This window comes from Hypanus sabinus, chromosome 12 (assembly GCF_030144855.1).
Source record: "Hypanus sabinus isolate sHypSab1 chromosome 12, sHypSab1.hap1, whole genome shotgun sequence".
Lineage (NCBI taxonomy): Eukaryota > Metazoa > Chordata > Chondrichthyes > Myliobatiformes > Dasyatidae > Hypanus > Hypanus sabinus.
Genome location: NC_082717.1, coordinates 15,538,379 through 15,564,520, shown reverse-complemented (window position 1 = coordinate 15,564,520; position 26,142 = coordinate 15,538,379). Strand labels below are relative to the sequence as shown.

Here is a 26,142-nt window from a genome sequence, read left to right as displayed (position 1 = left end):
GCATTAACAGTTAGTTTGTTAACAAAACTGCATTTTTAATAAATAAATTACATACTTGTTACCCAGTTTTCAAAATTAAATGCAGACAAAAGACTAATTGTTAGGAAGTCAATCATCTGAGCCCCAGGACATCACTGTAGGAGTTCCCTGAGTCAACCATCTGTGGCTGCTTCATCAGTAACCATCCTTCTGTCATTCAGCCAGAAATGAGGATATTTCAATGATAATTACAAGAGTTCAAATCCTATCAAAACTCCTCAACAAATGAAGTATTCTCAAGCCTACATATAGCAAAATCTATTCATTCACAAATCTATTCACAAGAGAAATTTTGCAAATGCTGGAAATTCAAAACAACGCACATAAAATGCTGGAAGAATTCAGCAGGTCAGGTAGCATCTATGTCAATGAATAAACGGTCAACGTTTCAGGCCAAAACCCTTCTTCAGGACGAATGTACTCAAATCTATTCATTGTTATGGCATGGATGATTCATGACATAGTGCTCATGTGATAGATTGCTAGAAATTACTACTTCCAACAGGAGAAATCACCAATCCTTGACATTCAATGGTACTACCATCACTAAGATCCCACCATTGATATCCTGAGTCACTATTGAACAGAAACTCAACTGGGTCAGCCAACATGGCTACAAGAGCAAGTGTAAGGCTGGATATCCAATTTCCTGATACCCCAAAGCCTTTTTCACTATTAACCAGGCATAAATCAGGAGTGTGATGAAATTCACTGGATGTGATGCATCAACAAACCTAGCTGCTCAACACTACCCAGGAGTTGACTGCATCCAAGGCAACATCTTACCTATTAATTCCTCTACCAGAAACATACAATGACTGCACTGAAATTCACCACCACCTAAGCTACTCTGACAGCACTTCTACAACCCATTACATTACAACCAAGGGTGACTTTGTTAGGCCACAGCAGGAGCACTGTGTGCAGTCTGGTTGTTACAAAGAGGCTGTAGAGTTTGGGATTGTTTTCCTTGGACAAGAGTCAGCTGTGAGAAGAATCTGACAGAGATATGGTATCTAAAATCTGGGTCATGACAGGGAGAGATTCCACCCCCCCCCCCCCAAAGAACAAAACCTGAAGGACAGGTTTAAAGTGAGGAGAGAAAGAGTTGGAAAAGATAGTCACTGAGTCAAAGAGGAATACTGCAGGAAAACAGGTCCTGTAGTTCAACTGAGCACAGCATCCTCCCTCCTATTCCCGACTACCCACATTCCACCCATATCCTTCCGAGCCCTTCTTCTCCATCAGCTACCCAATCAAAATGCCTCTTAAATGTTGCAAGTGTACCTGCATTGACCTGCATTCCCCCCCTCCCCCGCATCTAGAAAATCATGACAATCTGGTTGCTCTGAGAAAACGGTGGAGGCAGGTACTCTCATGATACTTAAATCACAAAGGCATAGAGTACGATGAAGTTCAAATTTATTATCAAAGTACATACATACCACCATAAACAACCCTGAGACTTTTTTTGCAGGAAATCCAAGAACTACACAGTACTGAAATAGTATCAATGAAAGGCTGCACCCAACAGGGCAGACAAACAACCGATGTACAAAAGACAGCAATCCACGCAAATACAAAAGAAAAAAAAACATAATAATTATAAATAAAAATAAATATCAGAACATGTGATGTCCAGTGATGGGGCAAGTAAAGTTGAGTGAAGTTATTCCCAAGGGTTTAAGAGCCAAATGATTGAGGGATAATAACTGTTCCTGAACCTGGTGATGTGAGCCCTGAGGCACCGGTACCTTCTTCCTGATGGCAGCAGTGAGAAGAGAGCATTACGTGTGTGGTACGGGTCCCTGATGATGGATGCTGCTTTCCTGTGACAGCGCACTGTATAGATGTGCTAGCAGTGGTAAATGAGATTAGTATAGATCTGGGGTTCCCAACTTTTTTAATGGCATCAGCCGATACCATTAGACAAGGAGTCCATGGACTCCAGGTGTAGGAGAATAATTGATGGTCAGCATGGGCATGGTGCAACAAAGAGCATGTTTCTGTGCTGTATGACTATGACTTAGGCTTCAGGTACATGTGAACTCCATTAAAACTCCAGCTTCTGCTCCAGGTTGCACACCATCCTGATTGGTAAGTATACTGCCAGTCCTCTTTCATCAATGTATGCAAATCCTGGAACTCCTTCCCCAAGAATACAATGGAAGTAGTGCAATAAGTAATAAATATTGGCCTTTCCAACTTCCAGATAATAAAAATATAAAATAAATGGAGTGTGGCTTCATTTTGACAGTAGATCCATGGCCGCCTCTACTGTCAAGATGAAGCCACACTCAGGTTGGAGGAACAACACCTTATATACCGGCTGGGTAGCCTCCAACCTGATGGTATGAACATTGACTTCTCCAACTTCAGTTAATGCCCCTCCTCCCCTTCTTACCTCATCCCTGATACATTTAGTTTTTCTCCCCTTTTTTTTCTCTCTCTCTCTCTCTGCCCATCACTCTGCCTGTTCTCCATCTCCCTCTGGTGCTCCCCTCCCCTTCTTTCTCCCTAGGCCTCCCGTCCCATGATCCTTTCCCTTCTCCAGCTCTGTATCCCTTTTGCCAATCACCTTTCTGGCTCTCAGCTTCACTCCACCCCCTCCGGTCTTCTCCTATCATTTCGCATTTCCCCCTCCCTCTCCTACTTTCAAATCTCTTCCTAGCTTTCCTTTCAGTTAGTCCTGACGAAGGGTCTCGGCCCGAAGCATCGACAGCACTTCTCCCTATAGATGCTGTCTGGCCTACTGTGTTCTACCACATTTTGTGTGTGTTGCTTAAACTTTCAATAAGCCTGTATAAAAGGAATACAAGATTTTTTTTAAAATAATAGGAAGGCTACACCCCTACAGATGCCCCAACTGCATACATGTGATTCAAATAAATGAAATCCCCATCAACTTAATGAGGCTTACAATCTGAATCTTTTATAAACATGTGCAGTATAAAGGCCATTATTAGACTTGGATTTCAAAGAAAGCAATTTTTTTGCAGCATTGTCTTCTCTGCATTTGCAAAAGGTGAAAACTTGGCAGCATTTTAAAAATAAGAATTTTTCTGCATAGATTTTTCAAAAAGAGAGCAGAGAATATTGCTGCATGCTGATTTCCCCACTGACTTCCATATTTGTGTCAATAAATTCAGATGATAAATTAAACTGTCTGCAACAGAATTTTCAAAGTTCTGGATAAAGGATCTGCTCTAATAGACTGAAAACTATTTATTAGGATTAATGAAATATTTGTACAATCTAATTACCAAATATTGACTATCAGTTTTAAAGCAGCAACATGCAGTACATGCAAATTTCTTGCTGCTGGCTGCGCTAGAAATCAAAATGTCTGATTCCATTGTATAGTACAGCACTGAAGATTAATGGGTTGTCATGCCTTTGATAGTTCTTCGAAAGGGAACTTCATTTAGATTTGCAATGTTTCACTTCTATACTTTGGAGAATGTGGGAAGTTGGAAATCCATTAATGTCAGGCTATACGGCTCAGTTTCCCAAATTCAATTCTATAATTTCAATTCTACCTTGACCAAGTGCTTCATGTTTGCTGAAATTTAAACCTTCCACTACTCTGCTAATTCAGATGGTTAGTATTTGAATTGAGGCCTTCTGTTGGTCAAGGTCGACTATTGATTTCCTAGCTCTCTACGTGACGTGCAAGCCAGGGCAGTACGAATTGGGAGAGCTACCTGTTGCCCTTGCAGCAGGTTCCCCACTTTCACACAGCTGATGAATCCAAAGGAATGGCAGAGACCAATACAGTTTGGCACAAGTGATGTCACAGGAATAGCCAGTCAGCGTTGAACTCAACGTACGACTGCCTGAGGGAGTCTAGCTCTGGATATTTTCCTCAAGTTTTACACCTGAAGTCTTCCCCACAAGTGGATATTGTTCTAGGCAGCGAAGGTTTGAAATCAGAGTTTTTCTTCGAGATGAGCTGCCAACAGCATCTGATGTGCCCCTTCAACTTGTTTTAAGGCACCAGTACACGCCAGTTTTTTCCCCGTTAGTAGAAGTGGTTCTGCTGGGCTTCGGACCTAAGTCGCACATGAAAGCCAAGAGCTGGACTTGGTTGCCAGGGGGTATTTGAGATGCATGCAATTGGGAGCATTTAATAGTTAGTGGAAGCTTATCTCCATTATCTCCCCCAATTATGCAGTTGAATTACAGCCCTGATATCCCATCATATTATTCTTAAAAATTGGACTGAAAGACTAAAGCCAAAATTTCCTTCATAATTCAGTACTCCTCAATTTTTCATTTTAAAAAATGACAATGTTTGTCCTTCATGATAAAGAAGAAAACAAGAAAATAGAATGACAGTAACTGTATTAACTTAACAATAATTGTATTACTGGTTCCTGATCTAAGTATAAGTATAAGTATCTAAGTATATCCTGCTTTTTTAAAATGTAGTTTTGGTTGATGACAAAAAGAGTAGAAGGGAAATTATTTAAGGTGCAAAAAAAAAGGTCTCAACCATCTGCCAAAAAGCCAGCATCTATAAACTACTGAGCGGACAGAGGCCATAAATTCCTTTTAGTCAAGGTCAATTCTGTTCATGATCACAGCAACACTAGATTTTCTCCATTTGATATACAAAAGTCCCATCTTTTCAGCAGTCCCTGATAATGAAGCTCCCACAACAAAACAGAAGACGATGAGGAATTCTGCTCTAGTTCATTGGCCTCGCATGCTGCAGGCAAAAGAAGATGAAAACTTACCAATGAATGCAATGGCATTGGGATTGATGATTCCACTGGGTAAAAGATGGAAGTCGTATTCCACAGAATCCACTACCACAGTATGGCCTGCATTGTTTCCTCCCTGTGAGAGAGACAAATGAAATAAGAACACTTATACATTCCACCCATCTTTTCTTTCTTGCAACCTTCTCTGACCATGGCAGCTTGGGCAAGGCGGCCAAGTGTGAAAATATGATGTGGGTTTCTTTCTCCTCAGTATCAGAAAGCTCCCTATGCAACAGTAAGACCAGAAGACACAGGAGCAGAATTAGGCCATTTAGCCCATGAAGTCTGCTTCGCCATTTCATCACGGTTGATTTATTATCCCTTTTGTCCACATACTCCTGCCTTCGCTCCATAATCTTTGATGCCGTTCCTAATCAGCAATCTATCAACTTCCGCTTTAAATATACCAAACTGCTTGGCCTCCACAGTTGTCTGTGGAAATGAATTCCACTGCTCTAAGGTGACATCCTGCTACTCTGAGGCTGTGCCCTCTAATCCTAGATGCCCCCCACTATAGAAAACATCCTCTTAAGAGCCACTCTATCTTGAACAATTCCTTTACCTCACTACAGTTGATTACAGTTCATTGCAACACATCAGGACCAGTTCACTTTGGCCCAACTAAGCAGCTTCCCAATTAGCCAAGTTTTACGGAAATAGTTTTTTTAAAAAAGTATAAAAAAAAAGGCAAATTACCTTAACAAATTATGTATTTAAATGAAATATTGAACAAATTAGAACACTACCAATATTATTATAGTACTATAAATTTGTGTATTACTTCCTAATAGCTATTGATAGTGAAATTCATCCAGTGTGCACTGCCATATTTTTTGTGATTCACTGTAAATTAAGAAATCAGTGCAGACACCTAGTGCAGGTAGTGGGCTGCCTTCAAACAGTGTTTTCTATCATTGTGTCCTCCTTCATTTAAATTACAACATAGAAGATAATTGTCAATATCTTCAAATTCTTTGTCGTTCCCAACTTGTGGAGGTCTTGAAATGGTTTCATTTTCCCTCGTGGCCATGTCTGGCAACTCCAAGCCTGAATGCTTGAAACTGCAGTGAGCAAAACAGTTCTGAATTGTCTTGCTATTTATTACTCACCAACTACCGGTGACAAAAATCACTGCTTTTTTAAAACATAAACACACAAGTGACGCTATTTTAAAACTTCTTGCTCAATGAGGTGTAGTGTCTAACAGGCATACAAGGTGCACAAAATGATGCTGTTTAGATACTGTTTGTCAGAAGTCTGCCCCAATTCAGCAGTATAGTATCCCAAATAATCAAAGGGAATCCAGTTATTTTTCAATTTGTTTTTCTTCTTTAACAAAGGAGTTGTTCCAAATAATCAGAATGAGATTTAATATCACCGGCATATGCCATGAGATTTGTTAACTTTGCGGCAGCAGTACAATGCAATACATGAGAACATAGGGGGAAGAAAAACTGAATTACAGTAAATATATGTATAATACAGATAATAATGTATACAATGTTAATAATAATGTATAATATAGTTAAATAATTAGATTAAACAAGTAGTACAAGAACAGAAATAAAAACACAGTGAGGTAGTGTTCATCGGTTCAATGTCCATTCATAAATCTGATAGCAGAGGGGAAGAAGCTGTTCCTGAATCACTGAATGTGTACCTTCAGGCTTCTGTACCTCCTTCATGATGGTAACCATATCCTAAGTGGTGGCTGCCCCACTTAACTGATCACCAAATGAACCGGAATCCACTGTAATTTCAAGATAAGTCCTTGAATTGCCAGGGCAAAGGATGCTATGAATAACCTTTATGAGTAAATAAAGTACAGGAAGGATACAGTGAATAGCTTTGCTTTTGTGCTGTGATTCCATCGGATTTGCAGCAATTCCACTCCACCCCTTTCAAGTTGCTATCACACAGTTAGGGCAATTTATCAATGCCAAATTAACCAAACAATCCACATTTTTTGAGGGGAAAGGAGTATGTGCAAATTCTACACAGACAGCAGAGGAGGTTATTATTGAACCCAGTTCTCCACATGCGTGAATCATTATCTCTAACAGCTGCCCTGATGTGCCATCCTACAACATAACCTCAAAATGAGTTCAAGAAAAGAAATATACATATTAAAATTATTACGAATTCCATGGAGCATGTGGAGATCTTCCAACCACCAGGCATTCTTTCTGTCTTTCTTTCTTTCTTTTTTTTTCTATAGGGCAGTTAGGGGGGAGGGGTTAAGGGGAGGGGGCATGGGTTATATACATTGTTTTTTCATACTTTGTAATCATTTAAAAATGCAATAAAAAATTATTAAAAAAAAAGAAAAGAAATGGACAGCGAAGGGAGATCAAAAAATATATTAAAAATGTATGACACAAAACAAATGCAGCAAGAGTTTGCAGTTCTGTAACTGGCGATGATTTTACTCACACTATTAAAACTTAAAATACTTTAAAAATAAATTTATTCGAGCTCCACCTGAACTATGATGGGATCTGGATCCCAGCGAATTGCAGAACTAGGACTGTGGACAGGGGTTTAAACTAAATAGTAGGGGATGGGTTCAACAGATTGGAGAAGTATGGATAAAATAAAAAAGTGTGGATACAGATAAAGAAAATGCAAAAGATAAAAAAGAGAAAAGTAAAGAGTGGAGTACAGAAAAATCAAGTGCAAAAGAGAAAAAGATTACGCGATTTTAAAAGCACAGTGAGTCTAAGGGGACTTTATTTGAATGCCTGTAGTATTCGCAGCAAGGTCAGTGAACTTGTGGCACAGGTCAATACAAAGGCGTATGATTTAGTGGCCATCACAGAAACATGGTTCCAGGGTGGAGAGGATTGGGAATTATATATCCAAAGATATCAGATAATACGGAAGGATAGACAGGAAGGTAAGGGAGGTGGGGTAGCACTCTTAATTAAGGATGAGATCAGGGCTACAGCGAGAGATGATATAAGATCTAAAGAGCAGAATGTTGAATCCATCTGGGTAGAATTTAGGAATAGTAAAGGGGAAACAATCACTGGTGGGAGTTGTCTATCAGCCACCAAATAATAACATGACAGTGGCACAGGCAATGAACAGAGAAATATCTGAGGCATGTAAGACTGGAACAGCGGCTATCATGGGGGACTTTAAATTTGCACATAGATTGGGTGAATCAGGTTGGTCGAGGCAGTCTTGAGGAGGACTTCATGGAATCCATCCATGATGGCTTTCTTGAACAGCATGTTACTGAACCTACAAGGGAACATGCCATCTTAGATCTGGTCCTGTGCAATGAGACTGGTAAACTTGTAGTTGGGGATCCTCTTGGAAAGAGTGATCACAATAGGATTGAATTTCTCATACAAATGGAGGGTGCAATAGCTCAATCTAAAACCAGTGTTTTATGCCTGAATGATGAAGACTACAATGGGATGAGGGAGGATTTGGCTAGTGTAGACTGGGAACATAGTGGGACAGTTGAGAAGCAATGGAAGACTAAAGAGATTTTTCACAGTGCTCAACAAAAGTATATTCCAGTTAAAAGCAAGAACAGTAAGAGTGGCGAGAACCAGCCTCTGATAACTAAGGAAATAAAAGAAGGCTTCAAACTAAAAGCTCGTGCATACAAAGTTTCCAAGAGTAATGGGAAACTGGAAGATTGGGAAGAGTTAAAAAACCAAAAAGCGAGCAATAAAGAAAAGGAAGATAAATTATGAAAACAAACTAGCACAAAATATAAAAATGGATAGTAAAAGCTTTTATAATTATAAAAAGTGGAAAAGAGTGGCCAAAGTGAACATAAGTCCCTTGGAGGACGAGGGGGAGGAGTTGATATTGGGCAATGAGGAAATGGCTGAAACTTTGAATAACTATTTTGTGTCGGTCTTCACAGTGGAGAACATGTCTTAACATGCCAAAGAGAGACGTTATAGATGTGATGGATGGTAAGGACCCCAGTACAATATCTATCCTTAAAGAGGTAGTACTGAGCAAACTTGTGGGCCTGAAGATGGATAAGTCCCCCGGTCCTGATGGAATGCAACCCATGGTATTGAAAGAAATGGTAGAAGTTATAGTTGAGGCTTTGGTGATAATTTGCCAACATTCTCTCGACTCTGGGCAAGTCCTGGCGTATTGGAAGAAGGAAAATGTCACACCACTGTTCCAAAAAAGGATGTAGGCAAAAAGCAGGTAACTATAGGCCAGTTAGTTTAACATCTGTAGCTGGGAAAATGCTTGAAGCTATCATTAAATAGTGAGGAATCTGGAAAGAAGCCAATCCATCAGGCAGACGCAGCATGGATTCAAAGGCAGGTCCTGTTTGACAAGCTTACTGGAGTTCTTTGAGGATATAATGCATGCAGTGGACAGAGGGGAACAGATGAACGTTATTTATTTAGATTTCCAAAAGACGTTTGATAAAGAATTGCATAAAAGACTTTTCAATAAGATAAAGGATGTGTAGAGTAGGAGATGATGTATTAGCATGGATAGACGATTGGTTACCTAATAGAAAGCAGAGGGTTGGGGTATATAGGTATTACCCTGGCTGACAATCAGTGGTGAGCGGTGTACCACAGGGGTCAGTGCTGGGCCTGCAGCTGTTCAAGATACACATTAACAATCTGGAAGAGGGGACCGAGTGTAGTGTATTTAAGTTGGCTAATGATATTAAATTGAGTGTTAAAGCAAATTGTGCAGAAGATATGGAATCTGCAGAGAGAAAGATAGGTTGAGTGAGTGGGCAAGGGTCTGGCAGATGGAATACAATGTGAGGTCATTCACTTCGGAAGGAAAAATGAAAGAAAAGATTATTATTTAAACGGTAAAAAATTGTGGCATGCTGCTGTGCAGAGGGACTTGGGAGTGCTTGTGCATGAAGCACAAAAGGTTGGCTTGCACGTGCAGCAGGCTATCAAGAAGGCAAATGGAATGTTTGCCTTCATTGCTAGACTGTCTGAATTTAAGGGCAGGGAGGTCATGCTGCAACTATACAGGGTACTGGTGAGGCTGCACCTGGAGTACTGTGTGCAGTTCTGGTCTCCTTACTTGAGGAAGGATATATTGGCTTTGGAGGCAGTGCAGAGAAAGTTCACCAGGTTGATTCCAGAGATGAGGGGGTTAGACTATGAGGAAAGATTGAGTCGTCTGGGACTGTACTCACAGGAATTCAGAAGAATGAGAGAAGACATAGAAACATAGAAAATTATGAATGGGATAGATAAGATAGAGGCAGGAAGGTTGATAGGTGAGACTAGACCCAGGGGACATAATCTCAAGATTTGGGGGAGTAGATTTAGGATGGAGATGAGGAGGAACTACTTTTCCCAGAGTGGTGAATCTGTGGAATTCTCTGCCCAATGAAGCAGTGGAGGCTACCTCAGTAAATATATTTGAGGTTGGATAGATTTTTGCATAGTAAGGGAATTTAAGAGTTTTGGGGAAAAGGCAGGCAGGTGGAGATGAGTCCATGGCCAGATCAGCCGTGATCTTATTGAATGGCACAGCAGGATCGACAAGCCAGATGGCCGCTCCTGTTCCTATTTCTTATGTTCAAAATAAATTATTTCAAAATACGTAATGGCAAACCTAGTATCATGATTTTTCAGCTATTAGAAATTCAGCCTTACAGAATTTACCAACTGCCCAGTAATTTATTCTGATGGAATTTATTTGGGGAAAAGTGTATATAAATAAATAAAATTGATTTATTTACTTTCAATGTGCATTTCTTGATGCATGCACAGATAATATGACTTCACATGACAAAAATCACGAAACAAACTTTTTTAAAAATCAATCCAATCTCCTGTGACATGGGGGTTGTCTATATTACCTCAAACTAGCCCTTCTCCTTCATGACTTTTTCTCTCCAATTAACCTAGCACTGGTTATGTGCAAATTACTCATTAATCATTAAGAAGAAATTCCAGGCAGTTGCTCCTCTGCAGCCCAGGCTCAAAGCATAATCATGAAATCACCATCATGAGCAGGAGTTTCAAGCCTCCTTGCAGTTAGGTTGACAAATGCAAATAGTTACACAAGAAACTGCCAGCACTTCCAGAACATCTGAGCCTTTAATTATTCCTGATTAAAAAGAGGCCAATGGTAATGACTTGACATTGTTGAACTCAAAGTTGAGTCCAGAGTAGGTCAAAAGACAACGGGGAAGTTAGGGTGGCAAGCACAGTTCTGTGGATGAATAAAGAGTCGGTGTGTTGTGGAGAGAACAGTCTGTTCAGAATGCTAAAATGAAAGGCGAAGGTTTGTCTAGTCGTGACAACTCTCAGGCCTTTGTCTCGAAGGCAACATCAAAACCAATGTCTCAGGAATGAAAGAAGCTGATTGAAAGAAACTTTATTAGAAAGTGACAGTGGGATAAGCTGGTACGATTGTGGATATTGTTCCACAAGTCAAAGTCAGAGCACAGAAACAAGCCCTTCAGTCACCAAGTTGGTATGAGCCATCAAACTCCAATATACACTAATTCCACAATGATCCCTGTCAACTCTCCCCAGATTCCACTATTCACCTACACACAAGGGGCAATTTACAGTAACCAATTAAGTGTGAACCGCATGTGCAAGGTCCACACAGACAACACCAGAAGCCAGGACTGAACCGGAATAGCTGGAGGGCTACGGTGCATCAGTACTACAAGCTATACTAATGGCCCATCTCGTTTGGCTCAGTATCATTTTTAATAAATTTACACTCCTGTAAAGAACCTTACAACATTCTTGCCTAAATTAACAAAGCCACACAAATTGAAATCGTGGTTAAAGCTGCCAAACACTAAATCCTGGTTTCCTGCACTTTTCCGGGACTCTGAACTAAACATTATGGTAAGTACTGTTAAGAGAAGTTTCATGCTACACCTGTTGATGGGTGCAAACGCACAATTTAAAAACTGTCCTTCAAAAGCTTTCATGCCTGCAGAAAATACTTTGAACTATGACTATTTTGATCTCCAGGGATAGAAACTATTGAGGTGACAAATTCAGCACATTACACGATGTGAACGGACATCACATTAGCTGATTAGAGGCTCCCTTTTATCACTATGCGCAGCTGGTTACACCATAGATTGCACAACTAAGCGGCAAATCAGAATTCTTTGTCACTGTACAGTATAGTATAGGCACTGATGAAAACAAACTTGCCACATATTAAAACTAATCTAGCAATCTTTAACAATGTAGAGGAAGAAATTCTGCTGCTCAACACTTTTCCACTTCAAAACTGAACAGCTATGTATTAATTCAACAAATACTTGTGCATACAGTCAATAGTCACAATATTCTACACCATGCTTTGTTTTTCTCCAGTTACATGAATTGATTGAGAGGAGATATTTTCAGCCCGACAGAGCACATGACATAGCACTTCATTAAACATAAGCAGCACAAGGCACCTTTTGATCCTTTTCCATGTGTTAAGTCATGACACACAAATTTGCAGCTGATCATACAGAGGAACAAAGATTGTTTTCAGCATTTATGAAAATACGGCAAGTGCTGCATCACAGAACTGGCCTGCCAGTACTAGAGTGCCTCTAGTTTCATCAAGTGCAAGCCAACCTAAGCTACGTATCAACAACCAAGAACAAAGCTAAACGAATCATTGCTCAAGCAGGTCCTGGAAGAAAAGAGACTCAAGATGATCACCTGGGAGTTGAGTAGGGGAGAAAAGGGTTAGTGTGAGGGGAGGAGTCTCCTATTATGCACTTTTTCTGAAATAAATGTTAACTAATGAAATTGGCACTGCCCGAGGGATGGATTATAGTTCAGAGTCCAGGAATCCACTGCTGTCTGTGGGATTTTTAAAAAAAATTATTTATCTAGAGATGCAGTGCGAAATAGACCCTTCCAGCCCTTCGTGCCACGCCACCAGCAACCCACCAATTTAACCCTTACCAAATCACAGGACAATTTACAATATAAAAGGATTTAATGGGCTACATGCAAAAAAAATTTTCCTATGTCCACACCACACGTTTTTGAAAATACCTCTATCACATTAAAAGGGGTATTTGGGCGAATCTCCTCCTACTGGGCATGCGCAGGACACATCTACAGAAAACAAGTGGCATGTTTGGTGTTGAATCTCGCCATGAAAGATTTACAGCGCTTTTTTCCCAGTTACAGACTAGAAAAACTTAAAAGGAAATTTCCAAACAATGGACAGCTGTTGGCTCTCCTGCAGGAGGACTTAAAACTAAAAAAAGCAAATACTGGAGCATATGGAAGCAATCGACAGGGAGTTCACGGACAGTATTGGAAACACTTCCTACAGCCATAGTCTCTTCACTGATGAAAGGGAGGACAGCTACAACGAAATGCAATAAGGCTTGTTACTGGGCAAAGGTGATTTTATTTTTACCTGAGTAAAAGTAAAACTTACAATTTTCCTTTTTTGGCCTTAACATTTTCATGTCTATGCCAGACATTTATACAGGCATCCGTTAGTCTCATGAGACCATGGATTTGTGCCTTGGAAGGTTTCCAGGGTGCAGGCCTGGGCAGGGTTGTATGGGAGACTGGCAGTTGCCCAAGCTGCAAGCCTTCCCCTCTCCATACCACCGATGTTGTCCAAGGGAAGGGCACTAGGACCCAAGCACCGATGTCGTCGCAGAGCAACGTGTTGTTAAGTGTCTTGCTCAAGGACACAACATGCTGCCTCAGCTGAGGCTCGAACCAGCAACCTTCAGATGACTCATCACCAACAATGCCAAAGATAAGCTACTACTTAAAAATGACATTTTGGAAGTAGTGACAATTGCATCTACTGAATGCCTGTACAAGCAATACATTACTAAAGCACCTTGTTAAATGTATAAAACATGTCTACATCAGTGTTATCTTGTATTTCCATACAATGTTACATTAGGCTGTTACACATCTATTGTCAGAGAAGTACTTGCATAAATCGGTAAACCACCTTCATACAAGCAAGGACAGAAAGCAGGGCAAAATAAGTATACTTATTTATTCAGTAATAATAGATAGGGATGGGGATAAGGGGGGGGGCAGGGGTATCAACGGAGGTCTGTGATTTGGATGTTCATGCCGGCAGGTTGGAGGCTACCTAGGCGGGAGATAAGGTATTGCTCATCTCCCGCCTGGGTAGATAAAATAAGTATACTTATTTATTCAGTAAGTTATGGGTCAAAGTATTTGGTGAGTACATTTCTTAACTCTTCTGGCTTCAGTCTTGTTGCTGTCTGTTCTGAAATTGTTAGGTTGTGTGGGGGGGGGGTTGCAATTCTCTGTCATACTGCAAAGCTGCAGTAACATTTTGCTCAGGGACAGTCTCCTGAAGCCCTCCGTCATTGCTGTTGTGGTGTTGGAGGTTGCGTTCAAAAAAACAATGAAATGCCGCGCTGTCGCTACCATCTGTTCCGGCACGTTATGACAGTGTTTTCAAAAAGCTCTGGTTACCCCGTACACATCACACTGCTCAATCAATGTTTTCAGATTTAGACACTCTGGAGAGCATTTTAGAAAATCTCCGTTTTCGGGGGAGGAAAACGCCATTTCAGTGTGGATGGAGGGTCAATACGAAGAGAAAAGGCTTTGGTTACGGATTTATCCGGTCTAGCGAGGACGTAGCCTTAAACTGCAAAATCCTGAGATGCAAATGTGGATTAGAGATTCTATCCTTCAAATCTGGGGGCATGACTAGGATAATGGTAATACCCAATGATCTGCCCTCAATCAAAACCACACACAAAAAAAAAATCCTGCCTCATACTTATCAATGGTTTCAAGCTGGCAGAATACAAATTGGCTGCTGTATGTGTCTGCTTATTATATCCACAGTTAGGAAAGAAACCCCATATGTTGCAAGCTATTTGAAAATATAACTTTTGCCTCACTGTCACTTAGGGGAATGAGTATAAAATAACAGCAAAATTGGTTCATTCTGTGGAGGTTTGTTGTCAATATTATGTTCAGCATTGCCTTTAATTTTAATTCATCCCAAGGACATGAATAGCCGTGACAAGGACAACAGTTAATTCTCATCCCGAACTGCAAATCAGAAAGCACCACTGACCATATTCTGGTATCACTTCCACAAAATTTCTGCAGTCACAAGATGGGAAACAAAACAAAATATATTGAGCAATAAGTAAAGCAGCTAGAGCTAATAAAACTGAAATGGGCAAAGGAAAGGATAAAAAAAAATCAGAGGCAGAGCTGCTTAAACTTTCTTTGTAGGAAGGGCCCAAATGACAAACAAGGGATTCTGCAGATGCTGGAGATGTGAAGGAACTCAGCAGGGCAGGCAGCATCTAGGACAGGGGTGTCAAACCCATTTTAGGTCACGGGCCGGATTGAGCAAAATGTAGCTTCATGCAGGCCGGATCAGTCGGACGCGTGCGAACGCAGCTTTCGTTGCCTCTGTTTTTTCAGCCTGCTCTCATGTGTCTCAGTCTCTGCTATAACTACAAAGTGTTTCACTTTACAAATTCCATTTCTTATGAAGAAGACTGCCGAATAAACACTAAAAACCCTGAAAACCTGGTACCTGAATAAACTCAGCATTAGCCATATCATACACCATAGGCGCTTCGATTACTGGGGCCAGCTTTAATAGTAATTAGATATTATCTCGCGGGCCAAAGATAGTTACACTGCGGGCCAGATTTGGCCCGCGGGCCTTGAGTTTGACATATATGATCTAGGGAGTGAAATAAACAGTTGATGTTTCAGGCCAAGACTTTTCATCAGTGCTAATGCCCAAATAACACTTGAGAACACATTTTCAACCTCTCACTGCTATGGGCGGAAGTCCCCACTTGCTTCAAAAGGTCAACAATTATACCAGAGCCTAAGAAGAATAATGTGGGCTGCCTTAATGACTATTGCCTGGTAGCACTCACAGAGACAGTAATGAAATGCTTTGAGAGGTTGGTCATGACTAGACTGAACTCCTGCCTCAGCAAGGACCTGGACCCATTGCAAATTTGCCTATTGCCACAATAGGTCAATGGTAGAATCAATCTCAAAGGCTCTCCACATGGCTTCAGACCACCTGGACAACACAAACACCAATGTCAGGATGCTGTTCGTTGAATATAACTCAGCATTTAACACCATCATTCCTACAATCCTGATTGAGAAGATGCAGAACCCGGGCCTCTGTACCTCCCTCTGCAATTGGATCCTCGACCTCCTAATCAGAAGACCACAATCTGTGCAGACTGGTGATAACATATACCTCTCGCTGATGACCAACACTGGTGCACCTCAGGGGTGTGTGCTTAGCCCACTGCTCAACTCTCTGTATACACATGACTGTGCGGCTAGGCATTGCTCAAGTACCATCTATAAACATGCTGACGATACAACCATTGTTGGTAGAATCTCAGGTGGTGATGAGAGGGTGTACAGGAGTGAGATATGCCAACTAGTGGAATGGTGCCGCAGCAACAACCTGGCACTCAATGTCAGTAAGACAAAAGAGCTGATAGTGGACTTCAGGAAGGGCAAGACGAAGGAACACATACCAATCCTCATAGAGGGATCAGAAGAGGAGAGAGTGAGCAGCTTCAAGTTTCTGAGTATCAAACCTGGTCCCAAAATATCGATGTAGTTATAAAGAAGGCAAGACAACAGATATACTTTATTAGGAGTTTGAAGAGATTTGGCATGTCAACAAATACACTCAAAAATTTCTATAGTTGCACTGTGGAGAGCATTCTGACAGACTGCATCACTGTCTGGTATGGAGGGGGTACTGCACAGGACTGAAAGAAGCTGCAGAAAGCCCTGAACGTCTTCAAGGAGCGGCTTCTCAGAAAGGCACTGTCCATTATGAAGGACCTCCAGCACCCAGGGCATGTCCTTTTTGTACTGTTACCATCAGGTAGGAGGTACAGAAGCTTGAAGGCACACACTCGGTGATTCAGGAACAGCTTCCTCCCCTCTGCCATCCAATTCCTAAATGGACATTGAACCCTTGGACACCACCTCACTTTTTTTTAGTATACAATATTTCTGTTTCTTGCACGTTTTAAAATCTATTCAATATACGTGTGCTGCAATTGATTTACTTACTTATTATTATATTTTTCTGTTCTATATTATGTATTGCATTGAACTGCTGCAGCTATGTTAACAAATTTCATGTCACATGCCGGTGATAACGAACCTGATTCTGATTCCTCCCTAACAAATGGAAAATCTCAAATTCCCAGAGAAGTGTGCACATCTGTCATTTCAACCCTTTATGAGAGTTCAAATGTTAGCACCAACTTCTTGTAATTTTCCAGCAGATACTTTGCAAGATCTGGAGGATGAACTTGCTGCATCTTCAAAGACTTCATGCATTTCACCAGGACAATATTTCTTGCAAGAGACAATGCCAAGATCAGAGGGCATTGAACCATTGCGATTCTTGGTGCTTCTTCAAAGTAGTTGTTCAACATAAAATTTACATTTTGGAAAATATCTCAAGAATATTGCATTATATAATAGCATGATGTTTCTTGTAAAGATACTTGCCGCTGACCTCGCAGATGCAGGTCCACAATGATCAGTAGTCTTAATGTTGTGCACTGTGCCTTTCAACAGCCGTCCTGAATCCAAATGATTGTTGTTATCACTCCTTTCCACGCCTTGTGGTATATCAGCGGCAACCTTGCCATTTCTTTAGCATTTTTTGTCTGTTTTTTTTAATGAGGCTGAGTTGCTAGCTCAACTCTCAACCCAGCACAGATGCAAAGCATGCAAGAAGCCAGCCGGATTCAAAGCCAGGACCACTCGCCTTGAAGTTCATTGAGGATGCTACTACACTATTGGCCAACTAAATTAATTGATAGAAAATTCAAAAACATAGAAGAATTCTTTCAGATACCAAGTTGAGAGTTAAAATTGAAATGAAACATCAGGCTAACTTTCAAATAAATATGAGAATGTACCAGATTAAATACTGAATATGAAACAAAATTCAAAAAATTAATCCTTTATATTTTAGAATATAGAAAACCTACAGCACAATACAGGCCCTTCGGCCCACAATGCTGTGCCGAAAATTTACTTACTCTAGAAATTACCTAGGGTTACCCATTGCCCTATTTTTCTAAGCTCCATGTACCTATTCAGGAGTCTCTTAAAAGACCCTATCGTATCCGCCTCCACCACAATCGGCGTTAACCCATTCCACACACTCACCACTCTCAGCGTAAAATACATACCCCTGATACCTCTGTACCTCCTTCCAAGCACTTTAAAACTGTGCCCTCTCATGTTAGTCATTTCAGCCCTGCGAAAAAGCTTCTAAATGTCCACACAATCAATACCTCTCATCATCTTATACACCTCTATCAGGTCACCTCTCATCCTCTATTGCTCCTAGGTGAAAAGGCCAAGTTCACTCAACCTATTCTCATAAGGCATGCTCCCCAATCCAGTCAACATCCTTGTAATTCTCCTCTGCACCCTTTTTATGGTTTCCACATCCTTCCTGCAGTGAAGTGACCAGAAATGAGCACAGTACTCCAAGTGGGGTCTGACCAGGGTCCTACATAACTGTAATATTACCTCTCAGCTCTTGAACTCAATCCCATGGCTGATGAAGGCCAATACACCTTATGCTTTCTTAACCAGTCAACCTGCGCAACAGATTTGAGAGTCCTATGGACTCAGACTCGAAGATCCCTCTGATCCTCCACATTCCCAAGAGTCTTACCATTAATACTATATTCTGCCATTATATTTGACCTACCAAAACGAACCACCTCACACTTATCTGGGTTGAACTCCATCTACCACATCTCAGCCCAGTTTTACATCCTATTGATCTCCTGCTGTAACTTCTGACAGCCCTCCACACTATCCACAACACCCCCAACCTTTGTGTCATCATGAAATTTACCAACCCATCCCTCCACTTCCTCATCCAGGTCATTTATAAAAATCATGAAGAGTAGGGGTCCCAGAACAGATCCCTGAGGCACACCATTGGTCACCAACCTCCATGCAAAATATGACCCAACTACAACCACTCTTTGCCTTCTGTGGGGAAGCCAGTTCTGGATCCACAAAGCAATGTCCCCTTGGATCCCATGCCTCCTTATTTTCTCAATAAGCCCTGCATGGGGTACCTTATCAAATGCCTTGCTGAAATCCATATACACTACATCTACTGCTCCACCTTCATCAATGTGAACCTACATCCTCAAAAAATTCAGTCAGGCTTATTAAGGCACAACCTGCCTTTGACAAAGCTATGCTGACTATTCCTAATCATATTATGCTTCTCCAAATGTTCATAATTCCTGCCTCTCAGGATCTTCTCCATCAACTAACCAACCACTGAAGTAAGACTCACTGGTCTATAATTTCCTGGGCTATCTCTACTTCCTTTCTTGAATAAGGGAACATCTGCAAACCTCCAATCCTCCAGAATCTCTTCCGTCCCCATAATCATTGCCAGAAGCTCAGCAATCTTCTCCCTCACCTCCCACAACAGCCTGGGGTATATTTCATCTGGTCCCGGTAACGTATCCAACTTGATACTTTCCAAAAGCTCCAGCACATCCTCTTTCTTAATATCTATATGCTCAAGCTTTTCAGTCAGCTATAAGTTATCCCTACAATTGTCAAGGTCCTTTTCTGTAGTGAATACTGAAGCAAATTATTCATTAAGTACCTCCGCTACCTCCTCCAGTTCCATATATACTTTTCTACTGTCACACTTAACTGGTCCTATTCTCTCACATCTTATCCTCTTGCTATTATGAAATAAAGATTTAAGAGAATTAATATATGATATTTAATGAGCTTGTAAGGGTGTTAGACAATAATTATAACTCTTATTCTAGCTTGCTGTTAAAATTTCACTTATAACTAAGCAATAAACTTCAGGGCATTTTACAACAAGAGTAGATCATAAACTTTTGATATTCCTGTTGAAGACTGCAAAATTCTCCATCTGTCAAGAAGAGGAGCACTATCGAGTGTCCATTGTCTGACTGCATCGTTGTGTGGTACGGAAGATGCAAAATATCGGACCACAAGACCTTACAGAGAACAGTAAAAACCACTGAGATGATCATCATGCTTTCCCTCCCCTATGCAACTTTTACTGGAAGTGTTGTATAGGAAGAGCCCAAAGCATTGTTGAAGATCTCTACCACACATCCCACAACCTCTTTGACCCACTATTGTCAGAAAGGAGGAACAGGAACATTAGGACTCGGGCTGCTAGACCAGGTTACACCTTCTTCCCTCAGGCTGTGAGACTAATGAATACCCTACCAACACCAAGGTTTTGTCACTCTGCCAGTGAGCTGTTTACTATACTGTTTACCTGTGCTGCACTTTACTACATGCATATTTAATTATATTTTATGAACCAATTAATAGTACAATATTTTGGCTTACAGTGGCATGCAAAAGTTTAGGCACCCCTGGTCAAAATTTCTGTTACTGTGAATAGTTAAGTGAGTAGAAGATTAATTGATCTCCAAAAGTCAAAGTTAAAGATGAAAGATTCTTTTCAACATTTTAAACAAGATTAGTGTATTATTTTCGTCTTGTACAATTTTGGAGTGGGAAAAAAAGGTAAGGAGCTCCATGCAAAAGCTTGGGGACCCCAAGAGATTTGAGCTCTCAGATAACTTTTACCAAAGTCTCAGACTTAACTAGCTTGTTAGGGCTATGGCTTGTTCACAGTCATTGTTAGGAAAGGCCAGGTGATTTCAAAGCTTTATAAATACCCTGACTCCTCAAACCTTGTCCCAACAATCAGCAGCCATGGGCTCCTCTAAGTAGCTGCCTAGCACTCTTAAAGTTAAAATAAATGATGCCCAAAGCAGGAAAAGGCTATAAGATAGCAAAGCATTTTCAGGTAGCCGTTTCCTTAGTTCGTAATGTTATTAAGAAATGGCAGTTAACAGGAACGGTGGAGGTCAAGTTGAGATCTGGAAGACCAAGAAAACTTTCCGAGAGAACTGCTTGTAGGATTGCTAGGAAGGCAAATCAAAACCCCCGTTTGACTGCAAAAGACCTTCAGGAAGATTTAGCACTCTGGAGTGGTGGTGCACTGTTCTACTGTGCAGTATACCTGCACAAATATAACCTTCATGGAAGTGTCATCAGAAGAAAACTTTTCCTGCGTCCTCACCACAAAATTCAGTGTCAGAAGTTCGCAAAGGAACATCTAAACAAGCCTGCTGCATTTTGGAAACAAGTCCTGTGGACTGATGAAGTTAAAATAAAACTTCATCATAAAAAGAAATAAAGCAAAGGTATGTTTGGAGAGAAAAGGGTGCAGAATTTCATGAAAGGCACCTCTTCAACTGTTAAGCATGGGGGTGGATCGATCATGCTTCAGGCTCGTGTTGCAGCCAGTGGCACAGGGAACATTTCACTGGTAGATGGAAGATTGAATTCAATTAAGCACCAGCAAATTCTGGAAGCAAACATCACACCGCCTGTATAAAAGCCAAAGATGAAAAAAGAATGGCTTCTACAACAGGATAATGATCCTAAACACATCTCAAAATTCACAACGGACTAGCTCAAGCCCTGTGTATGCAAGATGGCCCAAGAATCTCACAGAACTAGAAGCCTTTTGCAAGGAAGAATGAGTGAAAATCCCTTAAACAAGAATTGAAAGACTCTTAGCTGGCTACAGAAAGTGTTTACAAGCTGTGATACTTGCCAAACGGGGTGTTACAAAGTACTGACCATGCAGGGTGCCCAAACTTTTGCTTCGGGCCCTTTTCCTTTTTTGTTATTTTGAAACTGTAAAAGATGGAAATAAAAAAGTAATCTTGCTTAAAATGTTAAAGAATGTGTCATCTTTAACTTTATGCCTTTTGGAAATCAAGTCATCTTTTACTTGCTTAGATATTCACAATAACAGAAATTTTGACCAGGGGTGCCCAAACTTGCATGCCACTGTATGCACTGTATGTTGTGTGGGTACACTGTGGTCCGAAGGAACATTGTTTCATGTACAGTCAGGTGACAATAAACTTGAACTTCAAGTAACTATTAAAAGCTGTTAACTATATTAAAAAAAATACATGCTATGTTGAATCTCAGAATTGGATGATGACACTAGTATTAATGCTAAGGGACTAATTTTTATATAATTTTGGAATATGTATGTGCAAAAACATTTATCATTTAAAGGAAGATAATGCTTAATAGGTGAACAGTTTTCTAAATAAAATAGACAAACGCATTCCAACGCAAGTGGGTACCTCTAGTCTTCTACTTGACAAAGACTAACCAAAATGGAAGTTTACTGTGATTCTACAGCATCAGGTCCACTTGCACTGTATATAACTAGGAGATGGGTATGCCATGAAATCTCTGAAAATAGTCTCAGTAGGGTGTCAGTATAGCTGTTCTAAAGCATGTACCATGTACCAATCTGAAGTCATCAACAAAATTGAAGTTCAATGTGATCCCAGCAAGTAAGCCTGGTTTGTTGAAGCAATTAAAACCTGTAACTTATACAGTGTGCTAAAGTCAACTTAACCAACGGATGTCTCTTCAATGATAAATCACAGGACTCAACCATGCACATGCTGCAGATACACTTATATTCTGTTACTAAGTTTAGCCATCTATTAATGCTTCTCCTTTTTTGTTAATTTGTTACCTAGAGGAAATCTCTTAACAGATTTTCATTTAAAGTATTAGCCCCACAAACATCACTTGCTTCTGAAGTTGATACAAAATATTTTAGATAATTAAATACTTATGTTTATGAGGGAACAACATCAAAATAGAAGTGTAAAAATAACTGGCATATAGTACATACCTCACTAATATTTATTCTTGAAAGTCCACCTATATTTAAAATATCTGTGTATAATTGTGTTGGGTGTAGAATTTTTGTTTTTCTTGTATTTTCTTTGTAGCTTAACTCTCCTATGCTTGCTTGTATTTTCAGATAATCACCTATATACAAGTAATTGTTCAGTAAATTTTCCAGCAATCAAGGCAGGACTGCTTCTGTAGTTTTCTAGAAGCATCTTAGTTTTCTGTAGCAATTGTTCTGCCACTTGAATCTGGCAATTTTACAGGTTAATTGTTATCACAGGAATTTTATCTCTAGCTGGAGTACGAGATGACCACAAATGTTTTTCCCCCTCTGCTCTCCCAACTCTTTGTGCATTCTTAGTTTTTGTAATACTTAACAAAATTGCTTAGCAGTGAGTTTGTGTCTCATTCTTGCCTTCCAAAGAACCTTTGAAATGTGAAAGCATCAAGATTCAACAAACAACAAATATGAAACATAAAGGGTCTTACAACCTTCTGACTGAAATGTTAACCTTCTCTTTTCATGGATGTTGTTTGATTTGCTGAATGTTTTCTGGGCTTCTTTCCCCACCCCCAGATTTCCTGTATCTGTTTTTTTTGTACAGCAGATTCCAGTTAATTGGGCCATTAGTTAATCAAGGCTGCCATTTACTTTTTTGGGACAACTCTGAAAGAATAAAAACTAAATAGTTAAAATAGTCAGGATTCCCTTCATTTATTTGGGACACTATGCTGTGCTGCTTAATTGTGACAGGAGAGCATAACCAAACAGTTTCTAATTAGCATTAGTCAGTCGCACTTGTGTGACTGTTATGACACTACACTGTGCTCAGAGCGACCAGTTTTTAACTTTTTTTGTCGTGTTTCTGTTGAAAGAGCAATGATTTTGGTCATTGATAGTTAGCAAGAAATAAACAGCAAGACAATTCATAACTGTTTTGCTCACTGTGGTTTCAAACACTCAGGTTTGGAGATTCCAGAAACAGTTGAGAGTGAAAATGAGATGATTTAATTACTTCAACAAATAAGGAACTACGAGAAATTTGAAGGCAATAACAATCATCTTGAATGTCACAACAACAATGAACTGGCACTGTTCCATTCACCCATCACTTCTTGCATGCTCATCATATACACTGTCAGTTAAGCAATTTCATGTTTTTAAAATTCTCACACCAACTGTTTGCAAATCCCTCCCTGTATTTCTTCAGTTTTTGGCCCTTCAGCATTTCTTATGATTTTAAATACTCCATTCAGCTTCCAAGGATCTGCTCTGGAAATGCTTCCCAAAGTTCTTGTCTTCTAATGTTATTGAAGACTTCCCTCTTTAACCAAGTCTATGATCATTTCCTCAAGTGTTTGGTTTTGTTGCCTGACATTTTTATTTTGCTTTCTTAACAACTCCAAAAGTCCTTGGGTGTTTTAGAAATATTAAAAGAACAAAATCCACTATTACCGGTTCCCTCCCCCAACTCAGAAGCACAGTGGTTCTCTTTCATTGAAAGTTGGTAGAGCATGAACTTGGGGTGTATTAATGATTTCACCCAGCAGTTGCAAGCAACATAATTTATCAAACAGTTGCTACGAGTGTTGACTTGAACAGAATTAGACAGAGCCTCACTTACTCACTATACATAACATGACAGGGTGCCGTTTCATTTTCAACACAACCATCCCTGTTGGAGCTGCTGATTACCAGTTGGGTCCGCTTTCTTCTGCTGGCCTGTAGCCATTACTCTGAATCATTTCATTGAACATGTTGGTAGTTCCCTTGTTTATGCACCATTGTGGGTGTTTTCATGATTTTTTATTCCAAGTGTTAACTAGTATTTGATTAGTTAGCTGAGGAGAAGTCCTTAAAAAGAATAAAACTATTTTGTTCTACACATAACCAAAAGAAGGTCTGCAGAGGCTGGAAATCCAAAGCAACACACACACAAACTGCTGGGTTCCTCCAGCATTTTGTGTCTGTTGTTTTGTTCTATACATGGCTGTTTTGTCAAAGAATGAACAAAAAAAAACTAGACTATATTCATTTGCAGACTGTGACTGAGAGAGTTGATATCACATTCCCAACACCAATGTCACCAACACCATTCTCTTTACCCCCTCATCTGAATTTGCTTAGTGCCTGGCAACTTCTGTTTCACCCTTTTGTCCCCCTATTTTTACACAGACCATCTCCCCTCTTTCTTTCCAATCTTGGAGCATCTCAACCTGAAACCTCAACTGCCCATTTCCTTCCATAGATGCTGTCTGATTTGCTGAATTCCTTCAACTCTTTTGTGTGTTGCATGAAATTTCCCTGGTATGAGAGGGAAAGCAACCAGAAGCCGTGATACATGTTGGGACTAACGACATGGGCAGGAAGAGGGATGAGGTCCTGAAGTGTGAGTTTCGGGAACTAGGCAGAAGGCTGAAGAACAGGACCTCAAGGGTGGCGTTCTCAGGATTGCTGCCAGTACTACGTGATAGTGATGGTAAGAATTGGAGGAAATGGCAGTTGAATGCGTGGCTGAGGAGTTGGTGCAGGGGACAGGGTTTTAGATTTTTGGACCATTGGGATCTCTTCTGGGGAAGGTGGGACCTGTACAGATTGGATGGGTTGCACCTGAACTCCAGGGGGAGCAATATCCTTACTGGTAGGTTTGCTAGCATGGTTCAGGAGGGTTTAAACTAATTTGCAAGGGGGGTGGGACCCGGAGCAATAGAGCAGTGAAAGAAATGCATGGAGTAAAGCCAGATCTAACATATAGAGAGGCTTTGAGGAAAGAGCAGCAGAATAAAGGGTATAAAGGTAGTAAGGTAGAAGGGCTAAAGTGCATGTACTTCAATGCAAGAAGCATCAGGAACAAAGGTGATAAATTGAGAGCTTGGATACATACATGGAATCATGATGTAGTGGCCATTACGGAGACTTGGCCAGCACCAGCGCAGGAATGGATTCTCAATATTCCTGGATTTCAGTGCATTTCATTTCAAAGGGATGGGGGGGGGGCAGAAGGGGAGGAGGGGTGGCGTTACTGGTCAGGGATACTATTACAGCTGCAGAAAAGGTGGGTAATGTAGTAGGATCCTCTTTTGAGTCAGTATGGGTGGAAGTCAGGAACAGGAAGGGAGCAGTTACTCTATTGGGGGTATTCTATAGGCCCCCTGGTAGCACCAGAGATACCGAGGAGCAGATTGGGAGGCAGATTTTGGAAAGGTGCAAAAATAACAGGGTTGTTATCATGGGTGACTTTAACTTCCCTAATATTGATTGGCACTTGATTAGTTCCAAGGGTTTAGATGGGGCAGAGTTTGTTAAGTGTGTCCAGGATGGATTCCTGTCACAGTATGTTGACAGGCCAACTAGGGGGAATGCCATACTAGATCTACTATTAGGCAATGAACCGGGTCAGGTCACAGATCTGTCAGTGGGTGAGCATATGGGGGACAGTGATCACAGCTCCCTGACCTTTAGCATTATCATGGAAAAGGATAGAATAAGAGAGGACAGGAAAATTTTTAATTGGAGAAGGGCAAATTATGAGGCTATAAGGCTAGAACTTGCG

At 40.5% G+C, this 26,142-nt stretch overlaps 1 protein-coding gene across 1 annotated transcript in view; it reads right to left on the bottom strand.

The window, feature by feature from the left end:
• The window catches only part of LOC132402660 (adenylosuccinate synthetase isozyme 2-like), a 133,034-nt gene that overhangs the window by 58,935 nt on the left and 47,957 nt on the right, over positions 1–26,142 (bottom strand). The window contains exon 2 of the mRNA XM_059985587.1: positions 4,779–4,881. Within this exon, the coding sequence (XP_059841570.1) occupies positions 4,779–4,881 (103 nt within the window). The remainder of the gene's footprint in view (positions 1–4,778; positions 4,882–26,142) is intronic.